The sequence below is a fragment of the Protomyctophum bolini genome (assembly GCF_963924005.1).
Source record: "Protomyctophum bolini genome assembly, chromosome: 4".
Taxonomy (NCBI): Eukaryota; Metazoa; Chordata; class Actinopteri; order Myctophiformes; family Myctophidae; genus Protomyctophum; species Protomyctophum bolini.
The window spans coordinates 40,993,142-41,011,356 of NC_137865.1; the positions used below are offsets into that span (position 1 = coordinate 40,993,142).

At 37.7% G+C, this 18,215-nt stretch overlaps 1 protein-coding gene across 1 annotated transcript in view; it reads left to right on the forward strand.

Annotated features, from left to right (window-relative positions):
- The first annotated feature begins 468 nt into the window (after positions 1–468).
- nat10 (N-acetyltransferase 10) overlaps positions 469–18,215 on the forward strand; it is a 131,740-nt gene continuing 113,993 nt past the window's right edge. Inside the window, exons 1-12 of the mRNA XM_080760771.1 lie at positions 469–610; positions 2,977–3,108; positions 3,476–3,567; positions 3,946–4,117; positions 4,769–4,891; positions 5,411–5,472; positions 5,817–5,931; positions 6,708–6,815; positions 7,106–7,239; positions 7,703–7,796; positions 8,030–8,128; positions 9,115–9,251. Of these exons, the coding sequence (XP_080616897.1) occupies positions 2,995–3,108; positions 3,476–3,567; positions 3,946–4,117; positions 4,769–4,891; positions 5,411–5,472; positions 5,817–5,931; positions 6,708–6,815; positions 7,106–7,239; positions 7,703–7,796; positions 8,030–8,128; positions 9,115–9,251 (1,250 nt within the window). The 5' untranslated portion in view covers positions 469–610; positions 2,977–2,994. The remainder of the gene's footprint in view (positions 611–2,976; positions 3,109–3,475; positions 3,568–3,945; positions 4,118–4,768; positions 4,892–5,410; positions 5,473–5,816; positions 5,932–6,707; positions 6,816–7,105; positions 7,240–7,702; positions 7,797–8,029; positions 8,129–9,114; positions 9,252–18,215) is intronic.

Below are 18,215 nucleotides of genomic sequence, written 5' to 3' on the forward strand. Positions count from 1 at the left end.
TTTTTTATTTATTCATTCATGAATTTAAAAATAACTTTACAAGCTGTCCTTGCAGGGAGGTGACAGCCTGCAGTCACTTATTTGATAGTCTGTTCCTAGCGGAAATTCAGCAGCAGCGTTTTGATTGGTTTCTTGTTGTCAGTTGATTCTTCATATCCAAATGAGTGAAACGGCCGGGATGATTTGTTTATTTTTCAAACAGTTCTTTATGAGGCGATCTGAAAAAACCTAATGGGGATTTCATGCAAATAAAAAGTACATGAACCCGCAGAACTACAGCGCCCTCTATCGATATTGACGTCAGAGTCGGTGCTCCCCATACAGGGAGTATTGTCCGAAATCATCACTATAGAGTCCACTAGAGTCTGGATCCCCGTATGGGGGATAGGGAGTAGGGAACAACCCTAGCAATTCGGACGCAGCCTCTGATTTTGACCGAAGTGTCGCGTAGTGTTGACGTCATCCTCGGGGTCCTCCATGAAGCCGTGTCGCGCCCACGTGAGGCGGTTTGTCAGAAGCATCATGGCAGCGGTTTAGTTTATCTGCAAGCCTCTACAGTTGGATTTTATATCTATAAATACAATATTACAGTGTTTATAACTGCAACGAGGTAAGCGTTTACGTGTTGTTTACATGTTGAGGTGATTTGACTTTTCTCTGATGAATTGAAAATGGAGGACTCTTTATGTAAACAAGTCTTTATTTGTGCCTTTTCTGGTTGTATCCTCAAGTAATTGTTTTTGAATTTTCGTTTGAAATGTATACCCATTCTGCATTCTTTCAATCAATCAAAGACTTGTATTGTCTGTTCCAGACATATTGTTTTAATTTATTTTTTGTCAGATTTGTGTTTGATAAGCAGTGCGTGGATTTATTTAACCACAGCCTCATACAGACAGTGCTGTCCACTCACTGTAGGCCTATATGTTTCTTTTCCCTTTTTACCTCCTTTATGATGAATTCCTGTTCTGTTCTTTGACTATATAGAAGTGTCTATTTGTACGTCTCTAAATGTTTTGATGAATTGAACAAGGTGGACCCTCTTGTAAACAAGTGTAATGCTTAATTGAGTCCTGTTGTCCACTCACAGTTAACAGTCTATCTATGTATTGAGTTTGTGCTTGAAATGTACTGTCATTCTGCAAGCTGTTAATACATTTAAATCAATCAATGCTTCTCCTTAATGCTATGGACCAGAGCTAAGGACCCCCATTAAATGAGATGTGTATTTGTGGGACCCCCAATCTAATAGCATTATTGTTAAGACATGATTTGGTCATTTAATGTGCATAGAGTCTGAGATATTAGATAACAGTAGTGGAACTCTGATCAAAATACAGATCCTTGTACATGTAAGAAATAAAACACCCCCCCCCCCCCCCCTCTAATTTCGGCATTAGAGCTATGGACCAGAGCTAGGGACCCCCTAGCCTAGAACTAGTTGATGCATTGCTGATTCTATAGCCTTGGATCAAGAAAGACTGTCTATCATAGATGTATTTTGTTTGATGTTTACATTGCCATTGAAAGTAAAAGTAAGATTTGATTAAAATACATCTATGACTGTCATAGTCTTCTTGATCCAAGGCTACATTGATTCCATCACAGGGCTGTCAGTCACGGATGAAAGTTAAGTTGAAGATTAAGTGTCTGTAACGAAGACTCTCACTTCCATTCCATTTACTAATTTGTTTATTGTTGTTTTATTCTACTGCACTGCATTTTATTCTGTATTGGAAAGCACTTTGTAACATTGTTTTAAAAAGTGCTTTATAGATAAAGTTTATTATTATTATTATTATTATTATTATATTTATTATTAGTGGTATTCAGTCCCCATACATACGGAGGATATTTGCTCCAAGTTAGTGGTCGAAGTGGAAGCATCCTGGTTTAAGTTCTAGTTGAACACCACTGCAGCGGGTTCTAACCTAAGTAACCAGCAATTGAGCTTTGAGCTATTTTATAGTGTCATTACAGCTATCTGTGTTTTAGGAGTTCATTGTTTTTGGCAATATTACACATTGGAACTTGTAAATCAAAATTACATTAATGTTAGCTTTTTGGCTTTGTAAACAAACAAAATGCACTGAGGAGACATGAAACGGTATGACAATTTACTTTAATATACAAATAAATAACTGACTGACATCAATAATGCAAAATTGCAAATACATACTGTAGCCTACTATGGTCAAAAACCGACCAAATAGTGGAAACATAGCCAATCTACAAGCCCTAGATGAGTTAAACAGCTGAATATTACAATTATCTCATTAAATGATAGTGAATCATGGTTATGCATAATTGTGACATTATCTAATTCCATCGACTCCTCAGCAGTTGACCTAATCAGTCGTTTGCATTTAGTGCGGCACGATTCTGGCTCACATGTGAATCTCGATTCTCCTCCACAAGAATTGAGATCACGACTCAAACACAAATCACATTTTTTCTATGAAAATATAGTTAGTTGCTGAACATTACTACGTTCAAAATGTGGCAGCTGAATCCAACTACTGTGGCAAAGTCTCCCTTCTAGCAAAAAACAAGCCAAACTAGTGCTGCACGATTCTTCACGAATTTCAAAATGAGAATGATCCGGTGATGTAAACAGGTTTTCAATGTAATGAGTCCCAGGATGCAGGGATTGGTCTTTTAGGGGAGTCCCAGGGACATTTTATGAGTCCCACTTCAACGACGTTAGGAGTCATATTTTGCCATTTTTACAAATTGCAGCATTTAACTCCCATGTCATTGGTTAATTATAATGTGGTTATATTCATGTAGTAAACAGAAGAAGAAATTATTATTATAACTAAAGCTAGCAAAAATAAACTAGAATTAAAAAACAGTACAGTAGTGCATCCCGTGGATGCAGAGATCGTTGTTTTATTGCATCCCTTCCTTAACTATAAACTGCGTTTTGGGATGCAAAATGCACCCTATTTTAATCCCTGAGTGTTGTTCTTCCAGCGGCCACTAGAGGACACCATGGCTACGGTTCGTAAGAAGATAGACAACAGGATCCGCGTTCAGATCGAGAATGGCGTGGCTCTGCACCAGCGCAGCCTGTTCGTTGTGGTGGGAGACCGCGGTAAAGACCAGGTCAGTGCTCGTCATCACATCACGGAAACACTTTCCTCTCAATGTTTCACTTTTACTTTCATTGATTCCATTGATTCCGATTCCTTGACGGTTCCCTTTAACGAAGGTTGCAAATGGAACACTCTCTCTATTTGTACACTCTGAGTTAAAATGGTCATTGAGATGTAAAAGCTTGAGGAGATTGTTATATTTGTATAGCAGACGTGAAGCCCCACATAACCAGCTCTGTACAATGTGATAACATTGTGTGTCAACCCTAATAGAGCGTCGCAGTCCCGCCCCCTCGAGAGACCCGGAAAATAATTCCCCTTTCATTTTCCTCATAGACTAATCTTCTAAACGTCTCTCTCTCCCCCCCCCCTCCCAGGTGGTGATTCTGCATCACATGTTGTCTAAAGCCACAGTCAGGGCACGGCCATCCGTCCTCTGGTGCTACAAGAAAGAGCTTGGATTCAGCAGGTAAACGTCGTCCTCTTACTCTGTGCAGTGGGGGTCCAATGAATCATAGTTTCTTCAATAGTTGGAATGTTTTGGTGAATATCATAAGATTTTAGTCAACAAAATCTACAGTTGATTTAGCCGACTAAAATGTATTTTGGTGGGCCTTGATGCAATCGTAACTTGCTGAAAATAGCAATTTTTTGTCATAGTTTTAGTCGACGGAATAAACACTGCCGTGGAGGAGGTCTAAACGGTGACGCCATGTCTCTCTCTCGTGTCTGTCTCTCTCTCTCTCTCTCTCTCTCTCTCTCTCTCTCTCTCTCTCTCGTGTGTCTCTCTCTCTCTCTCTCTCTCTCTCTCTCTCTCTCTCTCTCTCTCTCTCTCTCTCTCTCTCAGTAACCGTAAGAAGCGCATGAAGCACCTGCAGAAGAAGATCAAGACGGGGATGCTGAGCCTGAACCAGGACGACCCGTTTGAGCTGTTTGTGGCGGCCACCAACATCCGCTACTGCTACTACAACGAGACGCACAAGATCCTGGGGAACACGTACGGCATGTGTGTCCTACAGGTGTGTGTGTTCGAGACTATGTGTGTACTGTCAAAGTCAATGTCTTACTATTTGTCACACAGTGAAATTTGTTCTCCGCATTTGACCCATCTCTTGGAGCGGGTGAGCTGCAGCCAAGGAGCGGTGAGCTGCAGCCTACTAATCTACTAATCATTTGATTAGTAGATTTGACCCCCCAATCCAACCCATTGATGCTGAGTGTCGAGCAGGGAGGCATTGGGTCCCATTTTTACAGTCTTTGGTATGACCCGGCCGGGGATCGAACCCCAACCTCAAGGCCACTGTCTGGTCGTGTGCGACTGTGTGTGTGTACTCTTTGTACCTCTTATGAGGGCAACGGAAATACTGGCCTCACACGCCCTCATTCCTTTCCATCGACCGCTCTGTGGGGCGGTTCTTGTATTCTTGTTTTGACGGAGGATGAGGTTATAAACACCTTATGGTTTGGCACCGTTTTACTGATGTTAATGTGGGGAATAGGGTTCCGTTTTGGCACTGTTTTTGTGTGTGTGTGTGTGTGTGTGTGTGTGTGTGTGTGTGTGTGTGTGTGTGTGTGTGAGAGACGGCTGGGTTCAGCATCCGTCTGTCTGTCTGTGATGTGTTCACATCATGTGTCCGTATTTCAGCTCCTCTTCTTCGTTTCGTTTGCAGGACTTTGAGGCGCTCACCCCTAACCTCCTGGCCAGGACGGTGGAGACGGTGGAAGGAGGAGGCATCGTGGTCATCCTGCTCAGGACAATGAATTCCCTGAAGCAGTTGTACACCATGACTATGGTAAGCAACACAAATGTGGTTGTTGCTACGATATGTTTTAGCTATGTTGGGGATAATTTAGCCAACATAGGCCATCATCCTCCGAGTCATCAGTGCCCATACCCGAGGCGGGGTTGGTGAAAAGGGCCTTTCTGTGTGGAGTTTGCATGTTCTCCTCATGTACCCTCACAAAAACATGCCGTAATCCTGGTCTCTAAACTACCTCCCCCTGGCCAGCCGGGGCGCCTGATGGAGGGGAAAGGAACTGGTCGGAATAACGTGTTCCTTCCACGCGCTACATCCGGCTGGTGAAACTCTCCCCTGTCAGGTGAAAAGAAGCAGCTTGGACTCCTCATGCATATAAGGAAGCATGACGTCAGTCCATTTCCCCCCCCCCCCACGTTGGCAGAGGAAGTGTAGCGCCCAGGATTACATTAGATAATTGACACTGGGTGAAAGAACGGAATGCAGGAATATCAGCAGTGAGGTGAAAATGTTGTTGAAGTGTTGACATGAAAGCGTGTTTTGTCGTTCTTCTAGGACGTCCATTCTCGCTACAGGACCGAAGCTCATCAGGACGTCGTGGGGAGATTCAATGAGAGGTACAGTAAGCCTCCGTTATTGTTTCATACAGTCTATTGAACTGTTTATTATGATATGGTTAAAGGGATATTTCACTTTAAAAACTAACTTTTGGTTATTTTATTGTCTACTCAGGCTTATGTGAACACCCCAGACAGTTTATAAGTTGCTTGATTTATAGTATTTAGATATTCCTATATTTCCTATAGAAAACCATGGTAACTTCTAAATACTGAATCGAACAACTTAAAAAAAACGTTCTGGGGTGTTGACATAAGCCTGAGTAGACGATAATAATATTTTTGAGAGTGAAATATCCGTTTTAAAGGGAACTATAAATCTGTTTTGGTTGTGTGGTGTCCAGGTTCATCCTGTCTCTGGCATCTTGTAAGACCTGTGTTGTGATTGACGATCAGCTCAACATCCTGCCCATCTCCAGCCACATGGCGCAGATCAAACCCGTCCCTCCCAAGACCCAGGTACTGTAGCTTGTTGCCTTCTGGCAACAACCCGCATCACAATTCTACAAAATGTCTTCCATTTTCTGAAAGCACGTATCAGTGGTGCCCAAACATTTTCATGTCAAGAACCCGACATCTGAAAATATGTTGTTCCGGGGACACCCCCCAGAAGAAAATATTTGAGTTAAAAGTGTTCACTGTGAAACAATATATATTGAAAGATCTGCGCCACATTTTCACGATTTTTCAACGGCTAAAGTTTAAAATACCGGTAATGGTATAAGTGGTTGAAAGCTATAAGGTGACACAGATGCGTCCTCAGGTCTAAATGCGTTAAGGCGTATTCATACTCCAGTTTTCGGTGATGAGGTGAGCTGACCACCTTTTTGGTGGTCACCTCATCACCGAAAACTGAAACATGAATAGGCCTTTAGTGAGCCGAGCTAGAGGGTTTTTTCATTGGCTCGTTGGTCAAGCCCTATACTACTCCCAAACCAATCTTCCTCTTTGGGTTGTGCCGCCGTACACTGACAAGACTACTAAGGAACTGGTCTTGGTGTCTTGGTTGGAGTGTGGAAACATATTTATACAGACATACTTCAAATGGCAAAGATAGACTACAAGATGTTTATACTGTATTACTACACACCTTTTTATCAATAATTAGTATTGGATCATGGGAATTATTTAGCAAAGTGAAAGTGTGTGAAGAGTTTTACCACCTAGGTTGAATGTTTATGTACATGATGACATCATGACGTCTCATATGCTAATAAGTTCTGGTTGTCTTTCAGGACGAGGGTCTGTCTCCACTGGACCAGGAGCTGAAAGATCTAAAGGAGTCTCTTCAGGACACGCAGCCTGTGGGCGTGTTGGTGGACGGATGCAAAACAATGGACCAGGTTAGGACCACCCATCTGCTTCTGTTCTGTTGTTGTAGGTTAGGACCACCCATCTGCTTCTGTTCTGTTGTTGTAGGTTAGGACCACCCATCTGCTTCTGTTCTGTTGTTGTAGGTTAGGAGTCGGACCACCCATCTGCTTCTGTTCTGTTGTTGTATCGCTCCTATCCTACTATAAACTGGGGGAGCCCACAGGGTTCGAACTGGCCAACCTTGTGGTTCCCACCTGATCCACCGCCGCTCCTTGTGTACACCAAACCAAACCTGTCTGTCGGTCTGTCTGTCTTCCAGGCCAAAGCGGTGCTGAAGTTCATCGAGGCCATCTCGGAGAAGACGCTGAGGAGCACCGTGGCGCTGACCGCCGCTCGCGGACGAGGCAAATCTGCGGCCCTGGGCCTGGCGGTGGCCGGAGCGGTGGCCTTTGGGTACGGAAGCACCTTCTTAACCATTAGGACGCGGAACGCGTCTGTGTCGCTTTAGTGTTTTAACCACTCTAACCGTATATTTTAGAATTTAGCAGATCTACAAGCTCATAGCGAGTGCGGTGCTACGAGCTTGTAGATTTGCTATATTCTTTTTAAATTGTGAAAATTTGGTGCAAATCTTTGAATATATGCTTTCACAGCGAATGTTAACTTTTTAAATCTTTGCTTCTTGGGGGGTCCCTGAAACAACATATTTTCAGACGGGGGTCGGCGGCCAATTACATATAATATTTGCGGTCCTTGATCACTGACCACTGATAATAGAAACATAGGTTTGTCAGAATACCGTCATGATTTAGAAGACATTTTGTAGAATCTGGTCTTAATGGGTTAAGACCAGGACTGTAAAACGTGCGTCTTGCTGCCGGTTGCCGTTTCCTAACGGATCCATTTGTTCTTCTAGGTACTCCAACATCTTTGTGACGTCGCCCAGTCCTGACAACCTCCACACAATGTTTGAGTTCCTCTTCAAAGGTTTTGATGGCCTGCAGTATCAGGTTAGGATACAGAAACTGTATATTTTATACACCAGGTATAAAAACAAACAAGCATTGGTGTGATATGCTGTATAAGGATGACCAGAAGTGACTGATAATAGCATTATGGGTGTTCTGGTACAGTTGGTGGTTATAAATCTCTCATTACAAACATGTGAGAGTTCAGTGGTTAGACCCTCCATGTACAGTATGTCATGAGTGCAACATCAACTTGGTTTCCGTTGTGTTTGTAGGAGCATCTGGACTATGAAATCATCCAGTCTTTGAATCCAGAGTTCAACAAGGCGGTGGTACGGGTCAACATCTTCAAAGAGCATCGTCAGACCATTCAGGTAAACTCCTTTTAGTTAGTTGGCTAGTTGGCACATTTTACTCAGCAGGATATGTGACCCCGACTCATCATCTGAGAGTTACATAATCTCTGTGTTCTCTTTTGTCTCTATAGTGAGCAAATTAGATTTATTTCCACTGCTTGCTCAAGATGGAAGGAAAACTAAATAAATACCCAATAATAGAATACTTGTTTTTTTTGCGAATATCACACATTTAATGAAAGATGTCAGTTCAATCCCAGCCTCTATACAGTAGCTGATATTTCTCGGCTTTAGGCTTGCAGTTAAACATGTAAAAATGCCAAATCATAACATTACCATCCTAAAATGTTGACATCCGCACCAGTATAGTACTACAAAGCCGGGACAGCGCTCCACACGTCCCACACTGTTCTCCCTTCTTGCTCCAAAACTATGGAATGAACTTCCCATCGCAATCAGAACTGCAGACTCACTCCCAATCTTCCGACCGTAGTCTGAAAACTCACCTCTTCAGACTCCATCTTAGCACTTGGTGTAGCATTGCACTTAGCCTCGAGGAGCTTACAGACGTTGCAAAGGCTAAACTTATGTAATTTAGATAGCATGTTATGTAGACATGATGACACATTTAACAAAGTACATTGAAAACAACTGACATTACAGTCCTTCCTGTTCGTATTCCATGATGCATTATTAAATACATGAATACATATTTGTACAGTATTTGAACAAAAATGAAAACAAATAAAACATGGCCCTCCTCCTCATTGACCAGGCCTTTTCAAGGAATGAAAAGGTGTACTTTTGAAATAGGCGTTTCAGTTTCTCGAAGTCCTCCAAACGTATAAATTCATGACTATGTCTTTGTATTTGATGTATTACCATGTGGTGTTATTACTGTAAGTCACTCTAGATTAAGTGTGCCTGCTAAATAAATGCCTAAATTGTACAAACGTGTGTGTGTGTGTGTGTGTGTGTGTGTGTGTGTGTGTGTGTGTGTACAGTACATCCACCCCACCGATGCGGTGAAACTGGGCCAGGCAGAGCTGCTGGTGATTGACGAGGCTGCAGCCATCCCCCTGCCGCTGGTCAAGGCTCTGCTGGGACCCTACCTGGTCTTCATGGCCTCCACCATCAACGGGTCAGCACCACCACCTCCATGTTCCCCCATAGTTCTGTTCCTCTCTCAATAACCAAAAGTGTAAAATAATGTTTTAGGAGCTGTTTCTCAACAACCAAAGTGTCAAATAATGGTTAGAAGCTGTTTTTCAACAACCAAAAGTGTCAAATAATGTTTTAGGAGCTGTTTCTCAACAACCAAAGTGTCAAATAATGGTTAGAAGCTGTTTTTCAACAACCAAAAGTGTCAAATAATGTTTTAGGAGCTGTTTCTCAACAACCAAAAGTGTAAAATAATGTTTTATGAGCTGTTTCTCAACAACCAAAGTGTCAAATAATGGTTAGAAGCTGTTTTTCAACAACCAAAAGTGTCAAATAATGTTTTAGGAGCTGTTCCTCAATAACCAAAAGTGTAAAATAATGTTTTAGGAGCTGTTTCTCAACAACCAAAGTGTCAAATAATGGTTAGAAGCTGTTTTTCAACAACCAAAAGTGTCAAATAATGTTTTAGGAGCTGTTTCTCAACAACCAAAAGTGTAAAATAATGTTTTAGGAGCTGTTTCTCAACAACCAAAGTGTCAAATAATGGTTAGAAGCTTTTTTTCAACAACCAAAAGTGTCAAATAATGTTTTAGGAGCTGTTTCTCAACAACCAAAAGTGTAAAATAATGTTTTAGGAGCTGTTTCTCAACAACCAAAGTGTCAAATAATGGTTAGAAGCTGTTTTTCAACAACCAAAAGTGTCAAATAATGTTTTAGGAGCTGTTTCTCAACAACCAAAAGTGTAAAATAATGTTTTATGAGCTGTTTCTCAACAACCAAAGTGTCAAATAATGGTTAGAAGCTGTTTTTCAACAACCAAAAGTGTCAAATAATGTTTTAGGAGCTGTTTCTCAACAACCAGAAGTGTAAAATAATGTTTTAGGAGCTGTTTCTCAACAACCAAAGTGTCAAATAATGGTTAGAAGCTGTTTTTCAACAACCAAAAGTGTCAAATAATGTTTTAGGAGCTGTTTCTCAATAACCAAAAGTGTAAAATAATGTTTTAGGAGCTGTTTCTCAATAATTTGCCTCCCAAAATAATTTGCCTCCCAAAATAATTTGCCAAAATAATTTGCCTCCCAAAATAATTTGCCAAAATAATTTGCCTCCCAAAATAATTTGCCTGCCAAAATAATTTGCCAAAATAATTTGCCTCCCAAAATAATTTGCCTCCCAAAATAATTTGGCTCCCAAAATAATTTGCCTCCCAAAATAATTTGCCTCCCAAAATAATTTGCCTCGCAAAATAATTTGCCTCCCAAAATAATTTGCCTCCCAAAATAATTTGCCTGCCAAAATAATTTGCCAAAATAATTTGCCTCCCAAAATAATTTGCCTCCCAAAATAATTTGCCTCCCAAAATAATTTGCCTCCCAAAATAATTTGCCTCCCAAAATAATTTGCCAAAATAATTTGCCTCCCAAAATAATTTGCCTCCCAAAATAATTTGCCTGCCAAAATAATTTGCCAAAATAATTTGCCTCCCAAAATAATTTGCCTCCCAAAATAATTTGCCAAAATAATTTGCCTCCCAAAATAATTTGCCTCCCAAAATAATTTGCCAAAATAATTTGCCTCCCAAAATAATTTGCCTCCCAAAATAATTTGCCTCCCAAAATAATTTGCCAAAATAATTTGCCTCCCAAAATAATTTGCCTCCCAAAATAATTTGCCTCCCAAAATAATTTGCCAAAATAATTTGCCTCCCAAAATAATTTGCCAAAATAATTTGCCTCCCAAAATAATTTGCCAAAATAATTTGCCTCCCAAAATAATTTGCCTCCCAAAATAATTTGCCTCCCAAAATAATTTGCCAAAATAATTTGCCTCCCAAAATAATTTGCCAAAATAATTTGCCTCCCAAAATAATTTGCCTGCCAAAATAATTTGCCTCCCAAAATAATTTGCCTCCCAAAATAATTTGCCTCCCAAAATAATTTGCCTCCCAAAATAATTTGCCAAAATAATTTGCCTCCCAAAATAATTTGCCAAAATAATTTGCCTCCCAAAATAATTTGCCAAAATAATTTGCCTCCCAAAATAATTTGCCTCCCAAAGTGTAAAATAATGTTTTAGGAGCTGTTTCTCAACAACCAAAGTGTCAAATAATGGTTAGAAGCTGTTTTTCAACAACCAAAAGTGTCAAATAATGTTTTAGGAGCTGTTTCTCAACAACCAAAGTGTCAAATAATGGTTAGAAGCTGTTTTTCAACAACCAAAAGTGTCAAATAATGTTTTAGGAGCTGTTTCTCAACAACCAAAGTGTCAAATAATGGTTAGAAGCTGTTTTTCAACAACCAAAAGTGTCAAATAATGTTTTAGGAGCTGTTCCTAAATAACCAAAAGTGTAAAATAATGTTTTAGGAGCTGTTTCTCAACAACCAAAGTGTCAAATAATGGTTAGAAGCTGTTTTTCAACAACCAAAAGTGTCAAATAATGTTTTAGGAGCTGTTTCTCAACAACCAAAAGTGTCAAATAATGTTTTAGGAGCTGTTTCTCAACAACCAAAGTGTCAAATAATGGTTAGAAGCTGTTTTTCAACAACCAAAAGTGTCAAATAATGTTTTAGGAGCTGTTTCTCAACAACCAAAAGTGTAAAATAATGTTTTAGGAGCTGTTTCTCAACAACCAAAGTGTCAAATAATGGTTAGAAGCTGTTTTTCAACAACCAAAAGTGTCAAATAATGTTTTAGGAGCTGTTTCTCAACAACCAAAAGTGTAAAATAATGTTTTATGAGCTGTTTCTCAACAACCAAAGTGTCAAATAATGGTTAGAAGCTGTTTTTCAACAACCAAAAGTGTCAAATAATGTTTTAGGAGCTGTTCCTCAATAACCAAAAGTGTAAAATAATGTTTTAGGAGCTGTTTCTCAACAACCAAAGTGTCAAATAATGGTTAGAAGCTGTTTTTCAACAACCAAAAGTGTCAAATAATGTTTTAGGAGCTGTTTCTCAACAACCAAAAGTGTCAAATAATGTTTTAGGAGCTGTTTCTCAACAACCAAAGTGTCAAATAATGGTTAGAAGCTGTTTTTCAACAACCAAAAGTGTAAAATAATGTTTTAGGAGCTGTTTCTCAACAACCAAAAGTGTAAAATAATGTTTTAGGAGCTGTTTCTCAACAACCAAAGTGTCAAATAATGGTTAGAAGCTGTTTTTCAACAACCAAAAGTGTCAAATAATGTTTTAGGAGCTGTTTCTCAACAACCAAAAGTGTAAAATAATGTTTTATGAGCTGTTTCTCAACAACCAAAGTGTCAAATAATGGTTAGAAGCTGTTTTTCAACAACCAAAAGTGTCAAATAATGTTTTAGGAGCTGTTTCTCAACAACCAGAAGTGTAAAATAATGTTTTAGGAGCTGTTTCTCAACAACCAAAGTGTCAAATAATGGTTAGAAGCTGTTTTTCAACAACCAAAAGTGTCAAATAATGTTTTAGGAGCTGTTTCTCAACAACCAAAGTGTCAAATAATGGTTAGAAGCTGTTTTTCAACAACCAAAAGTGTCAAATAATGTTTTAGGAGCTGTTTCTCAACAACCAAAAGTGTAAAATAATGTTTTATGAGCTGTTTCTCAACAACCAAAGTGTCAAATAATGGTTAGAAGCTGTTTTTCAACAACCAAAAGTGTCAAATAATGTTTTAGGAGCTGTTTCTCAATAACCAAAAGTGTAAAATAATGTTTTAGGAGCTGTTTCTCAACAACCAAAAGTGTAAAATAATGTTTTAGGAGCTGTTTCTCAACAACCAAAGTGTCAAATAATGGTTAGAAGCTGTTTTTCAACAACCAAAAGTGTAAAATAATGTTTTAGGAGCTGTTTCTCAACAACCAAAAGTGTAAAATAATGTTTTATGAGCTGTTTCTCAACAACCAAAAGTGTCAAATAATGGTTAGAAGCTGTTTTTCAACAAGCAAAAGTGTCAAATAATGTTTTAGGAGCTGTTTCTCAACAACCAAAAGTGTAAAATAATGTTTTATGAGCTGTTTCTCAACAACCAAAGTGTCAAATAATGGTTAGAAGCTGTTTTTCAACAACCAAAAGTGTCAAATAATGTTTTAGGAGCTGTTTCTCAATAACCAAAAGTGTAAAATAATGTTTTAGGAGCTGTTTCTCAACAACCAAAGTGTCAAATAATGGTTAGAAGCTGTTTTTCAACAACCAAAAGTGTCAAATAATGTTTTAGGAGCTGTTTCTCAACAACCAAAAGTGTAAAATAATGTTTTAGGAGCTGTTTCTCAACAACCAAAGTGTCAAATAATGGTTAGAAGCTGTTTTTCAACAACCAAAAGTGTAAAATAATGTTTTAGGAGCTGTTTTTCAACAACCAAAAGTGTCAAATAATGGTTAGAAGCTGTTTTTCAACAACCAAAAGTGTCAAATAATGTTTTAGGAGCTGTTTCTCAACAACCAAAAGTGTAAAATAATGTTTTAATAATTTGCCTCCCAAAATAATTTGCCAAAATAATTTGCCTCCCAAAATAATTTGCCTCCCAAAATGATTTGCCAAAATAATTTGCCTCCCAAAATAATTTGCCAAAATAATTTGCCTCCCAAAATAATTTGCCAAAATAATTTGCCTCCCAAAATAATTTGCCTCCCAAAATAATTTGCCAAAATAATTTGCCTCCCAAAATAATTTGCCTCCCAAAATAATTTGCCAAAATAATTTGCCTCCCAAAATAATTTGCCTGCCAAAATAATTTGCCAAAATAATTTGCCTCCCAAAATAATTTGCCTCCCAAAATAATTTGGCTCCCAAAATAATTTGCCTCCCAAAATAATTTGCCTCCCAAAATAATTTGCCAAAATAATTTGCCTCCCAAAATAATTTGCCTCCCAAAATGATTGCCAAAATAATTTGCCTCCCAAAATAATTTGCCAAAATAATTTGCCTCCCAAAATAATTTGCCAAAATAATTTGCCTCCCAAAATAATTTGCCAAAATAATTTGCCTCCCAAAATAATTTGCCTCCCAAAATAATTTGCCTCCCAAAATAATTTGCCTCCCAAAATAATTTGCCTGCCAAAATAATTTGCCTCCCAAAATAATTTGCCTCCCAAAATAATTTGGCTCCCAAAATAATTTGCCTCCCAAAATAATTTGCCTCCCAAAATAATTTGCCAAAATAATTTGCCTCCCAAAATAATTTGCCTCCCAAAATGATTTGCCTCCCAAAATGATTTGCCTCCCAAAATAATTTGCCTCCCAAAATGATTTGCCAAAATAATTTGCCTCCCAAAATAATTTGCCAAAATAATTTGCCTCCCAAAATAATTTGCCTCCCAAAATAATTTGCCTCCCAAAATAATTTGCCAAAATAATTTGCCTCCCAAAATAATTTGCCTCCCAAAATAATTTGCCAAAATAATTTGCCTGCCAAAATAATTTGCCTCCCAAAATAATTTGCCTCCCAAAATAATTTGCAAAAAAAATTTGCCTCCCAAAATAATTTGCCTCCCAAAATAATTTGCCTCCCAAAATAATTTGCCAAAATAATTTGCCTCCCAAAATAATTTGCCTCCCAAAATAATTTGCCAAAATAATTTGCCTCCCAAAATAATTTGCCTGCCAAAATAATTTGCCAAAATAATTTGCCTCCCAAAATAATTTGCCTCCCAAAATAATTTGGCTCCCAAAATAATTTGCCTCCCAAAATAATTTGCCTCCCAAAATAATTTGCCAAAATAATTTGCCTCCCAAAATAATTTGCCTCCCAAAATGATTTGCCAAAATAATTTGCCTCCCAAAATAATTTGCCAAAATAATTTGCCTCCCAAAATAATTTGCCAAAATAATTTGCCTCCCAAAATAATTTGCCAAAATAATTTGCCTCCCAAAATAATTTGCCTCCCAAAATAATTTGCCAAAATAATTTGCCTCCCAAAATAATTTGCCTGCCAAAATAATTTGCCTCCCAAAATAATTTGCCTCCCAAAATAATTTGCCTCCCAAAATAATTTGGCTCCCAAAATAATTTGCCTCCCAAAATAATTTGCCTCCCAAAATGATTTGCCAAAATAATTTGCCTCCCAAAATAATTTGCCAAAATAATTTGCCTCCCAAAATAATTTGCCAAAATAATTTGCCTCCCAAAATAATTTGCCTCCCAAAATAATTTGCCAAAATAATTTGCCTCCCAAAATAATTTGCCTCCCAAAATAATTTGCCAAAATAATTTGCCTCCCAAAATAATTTGCCTGCCAAAATAATTTGCCTCCCAAAATAATTTGCCTCCCAAAATAATTTGCCTCCCAAAATAATTTGCCTCCCAAAATAATTTGCCTCCCAAAATAATTTGCCAAAATAATTTGCCTCCCAAAATAATTTGCCTCCCAAAATAATTTGCCAAAATAATTTGCCTCCCAAAATAATTTGCCTGCCAAAATAATTTGCCAAAATAATTTGCCTCCCAAAATAATTTGCCTCCCAAAATAATTTGGCTCCCAAAATAATTTGCCTCCCAAAATAATTTGCCTCCCAAAATAATTTGCCAAAATAATTTGCCTCCCAAAATAATTTGCCTCCCAAAATGATTTGCCAAAATAATTTGCCTCCCAAAATAATTTGCCAAAATAATTTGCCTCCCAAAATAATTTGCCAAAATAATTTGCCTCCCAAAATAATTTGCCAAAATAATTTGCCTCCCAAAATAATTTGCCTCCCAAAATAATTTGCCTCCCAAAATAATTTGCCAAAATAATTTGCCTCCCAAAATAATTTGCCTGCCAAAATAATTTGCCTCCCAAAATAATTTGCCTCCCAAAATAATTTGGCTCCCAAAATAATTTGCCTCCCAAAATAATTTGCCTCCCAAAATAATTTGCCAAAATAATTTGCCTCCCAAAATAATTTGCCTCCCAAAATAATTTGCCAAAATAATTTGCCTCCCAAAATAATTTGCCTCCCAAAATAATTTGCCAAAATAATTTGCCTCCCAAAATAATTTGCCAAAATAATTTGCCTCCCAAAATAATTTGCCAAAATAATTTGCCTCCCAAAATAATTTGCCAAAATAATTTGCCTCCCAAAATAATTTGCCTCCCAAAATAATTTGCCTCCCAAAATAATTTGCCTCCCAAAATAATTTGCCTGCCAAAATAATTTGCCAAAATAATTTGCCTCCCAAAATAATTTGGCTCCCAAAATAATTTGGCTCCCAAAATAATTTGCCTCCCAAAATAATTTGCCTCCGAAAATAATTTGCCTCCCAAAATAATTTGCCTCCCAAAATAATTTGCCTGCCAAAATAATTTGCCAAAATAATTTGCCTCCCAAAATAATTTGCCTCCCAAAATAATTTGCCTCCCAAAATAATTTGCCTCCCAAAATAATTTGCCAAAATAATTTGCCTCCCAAAATAATTTGCCAAAATAATTTGCCTCCCAAAATAATTTGCCAAAATAATTTGCCTCCCAAAATAATTTGCCTGCCAAAATAATTTGCCAAAATAATTTGCCTCCCAAAATAATTTGCCAAAATAATTTGCCAAAATAATTTGCCTCCCAAAATAATTTGCCAAAATAATTTGCCTCCCAAAATAATTTGCCTCCCAAAATAATTTGCCAAAATAATTTGCCTCCCAAAATAATTTGCCTGCCAAAATAATTTGCCTCCCAAAATAATTTGCCAAAATAATTTGGCTCCCAAAATAATTTGGCTCCCAAAATAATTTGGCTCCCAAAATAATTTGCCTCCCAAAATAATTTGCCAAAATAATTTGCCTCCCAAAATAATTTGCCTGCCAAAATAATTTGCCAAAATAATTTGCCTCCCAAAATAATTTGCCAAAATAATTTGCCTCCCAAAATAATTTGCCTGCCAAAATAATTTGCCAAAATAATTTTCCTCCCAAAATAATTTGGCTCCCAAAATAATTTGCCTCCCAAAATAATTTGCCTCCCAAAATAATTTGCCTCCCAAAATAATTTGCCTCCCAAAATAATTTGCCTGCCAAAATAATTTGCCAAAATAATTTGCCTCCCAAAATAATTTGCCTCCCAAAATAATTTGGCTCCCAAAATAATTTGCCTCCCAAAATAATTTGCCTCCCAAAATAATTTGGCTCCCAAAATAATTTGCCTCCCAAAATAATTTGCCTCCCAAAATAATTTGCCAAAATAATTTGCCTCCCAAAATAATTTGCCAAAATAATTTGCCTCCCAAAATAATTTGCCAAAATAATTTGCCTCCCAAAATAATTTGCCTGCCAAAATAATTTGCCAAAATAATTTGCCTCCCAAAATAATTTGCCAAAATAATTTGCCTCCCAAAATAATTTGCCAAAATAATTTGCCTCCCAAAATAATTTGCCTCCCAAAATAATTTGCCAAAATAATTTGCCTCCCAAAATAATTTGCCTGCCAAAATAATTTGCCTCCCAAAATAATTTGCCAAAATAATTTGGCTCCCAAAATAATTTGGCTCCCAAAATAATTTGCCTCCCAAAATAATTTGCCTCCCAAAATAATTTGCCAAAATAATTTGCCTCCCAAAATAATTTGCCTGCCAAAATAATTTGCCAAAATAATTTGCCTCCCAAAATAATTTGCCTCCCAAAATAATTTGGCTCCCAAAATAATTTGCCTCCCAAAATAATTTGCCTCCCAAAATAATTTGCCTCCCAAAATAATTTGCCTCCCAAAATAATTTGCCAAAATAATTTGCCTCCCAAAATAATTTGCCTCCCAAAATGATTTGCCTCCCAAAATAATTTGCCTCCCAAAATGATTTGCCAAAATAATTTGCCTCCCAAAATAATTTGCCAAAATAATTTGCCTCCCAAAATAATTTGCCAAAATAATTTGCCTCCCAAAATAATTTGCCTCCCAAAATAATTTGCCTCCCAAAATAATTTGCCTGCCAAAATAATTTGCCAAAATAATTTGCCTCCCAAAATAATTTGCCTCCCAAAATAATTTGCCTCCCAAAATAATTTGCCTCCCA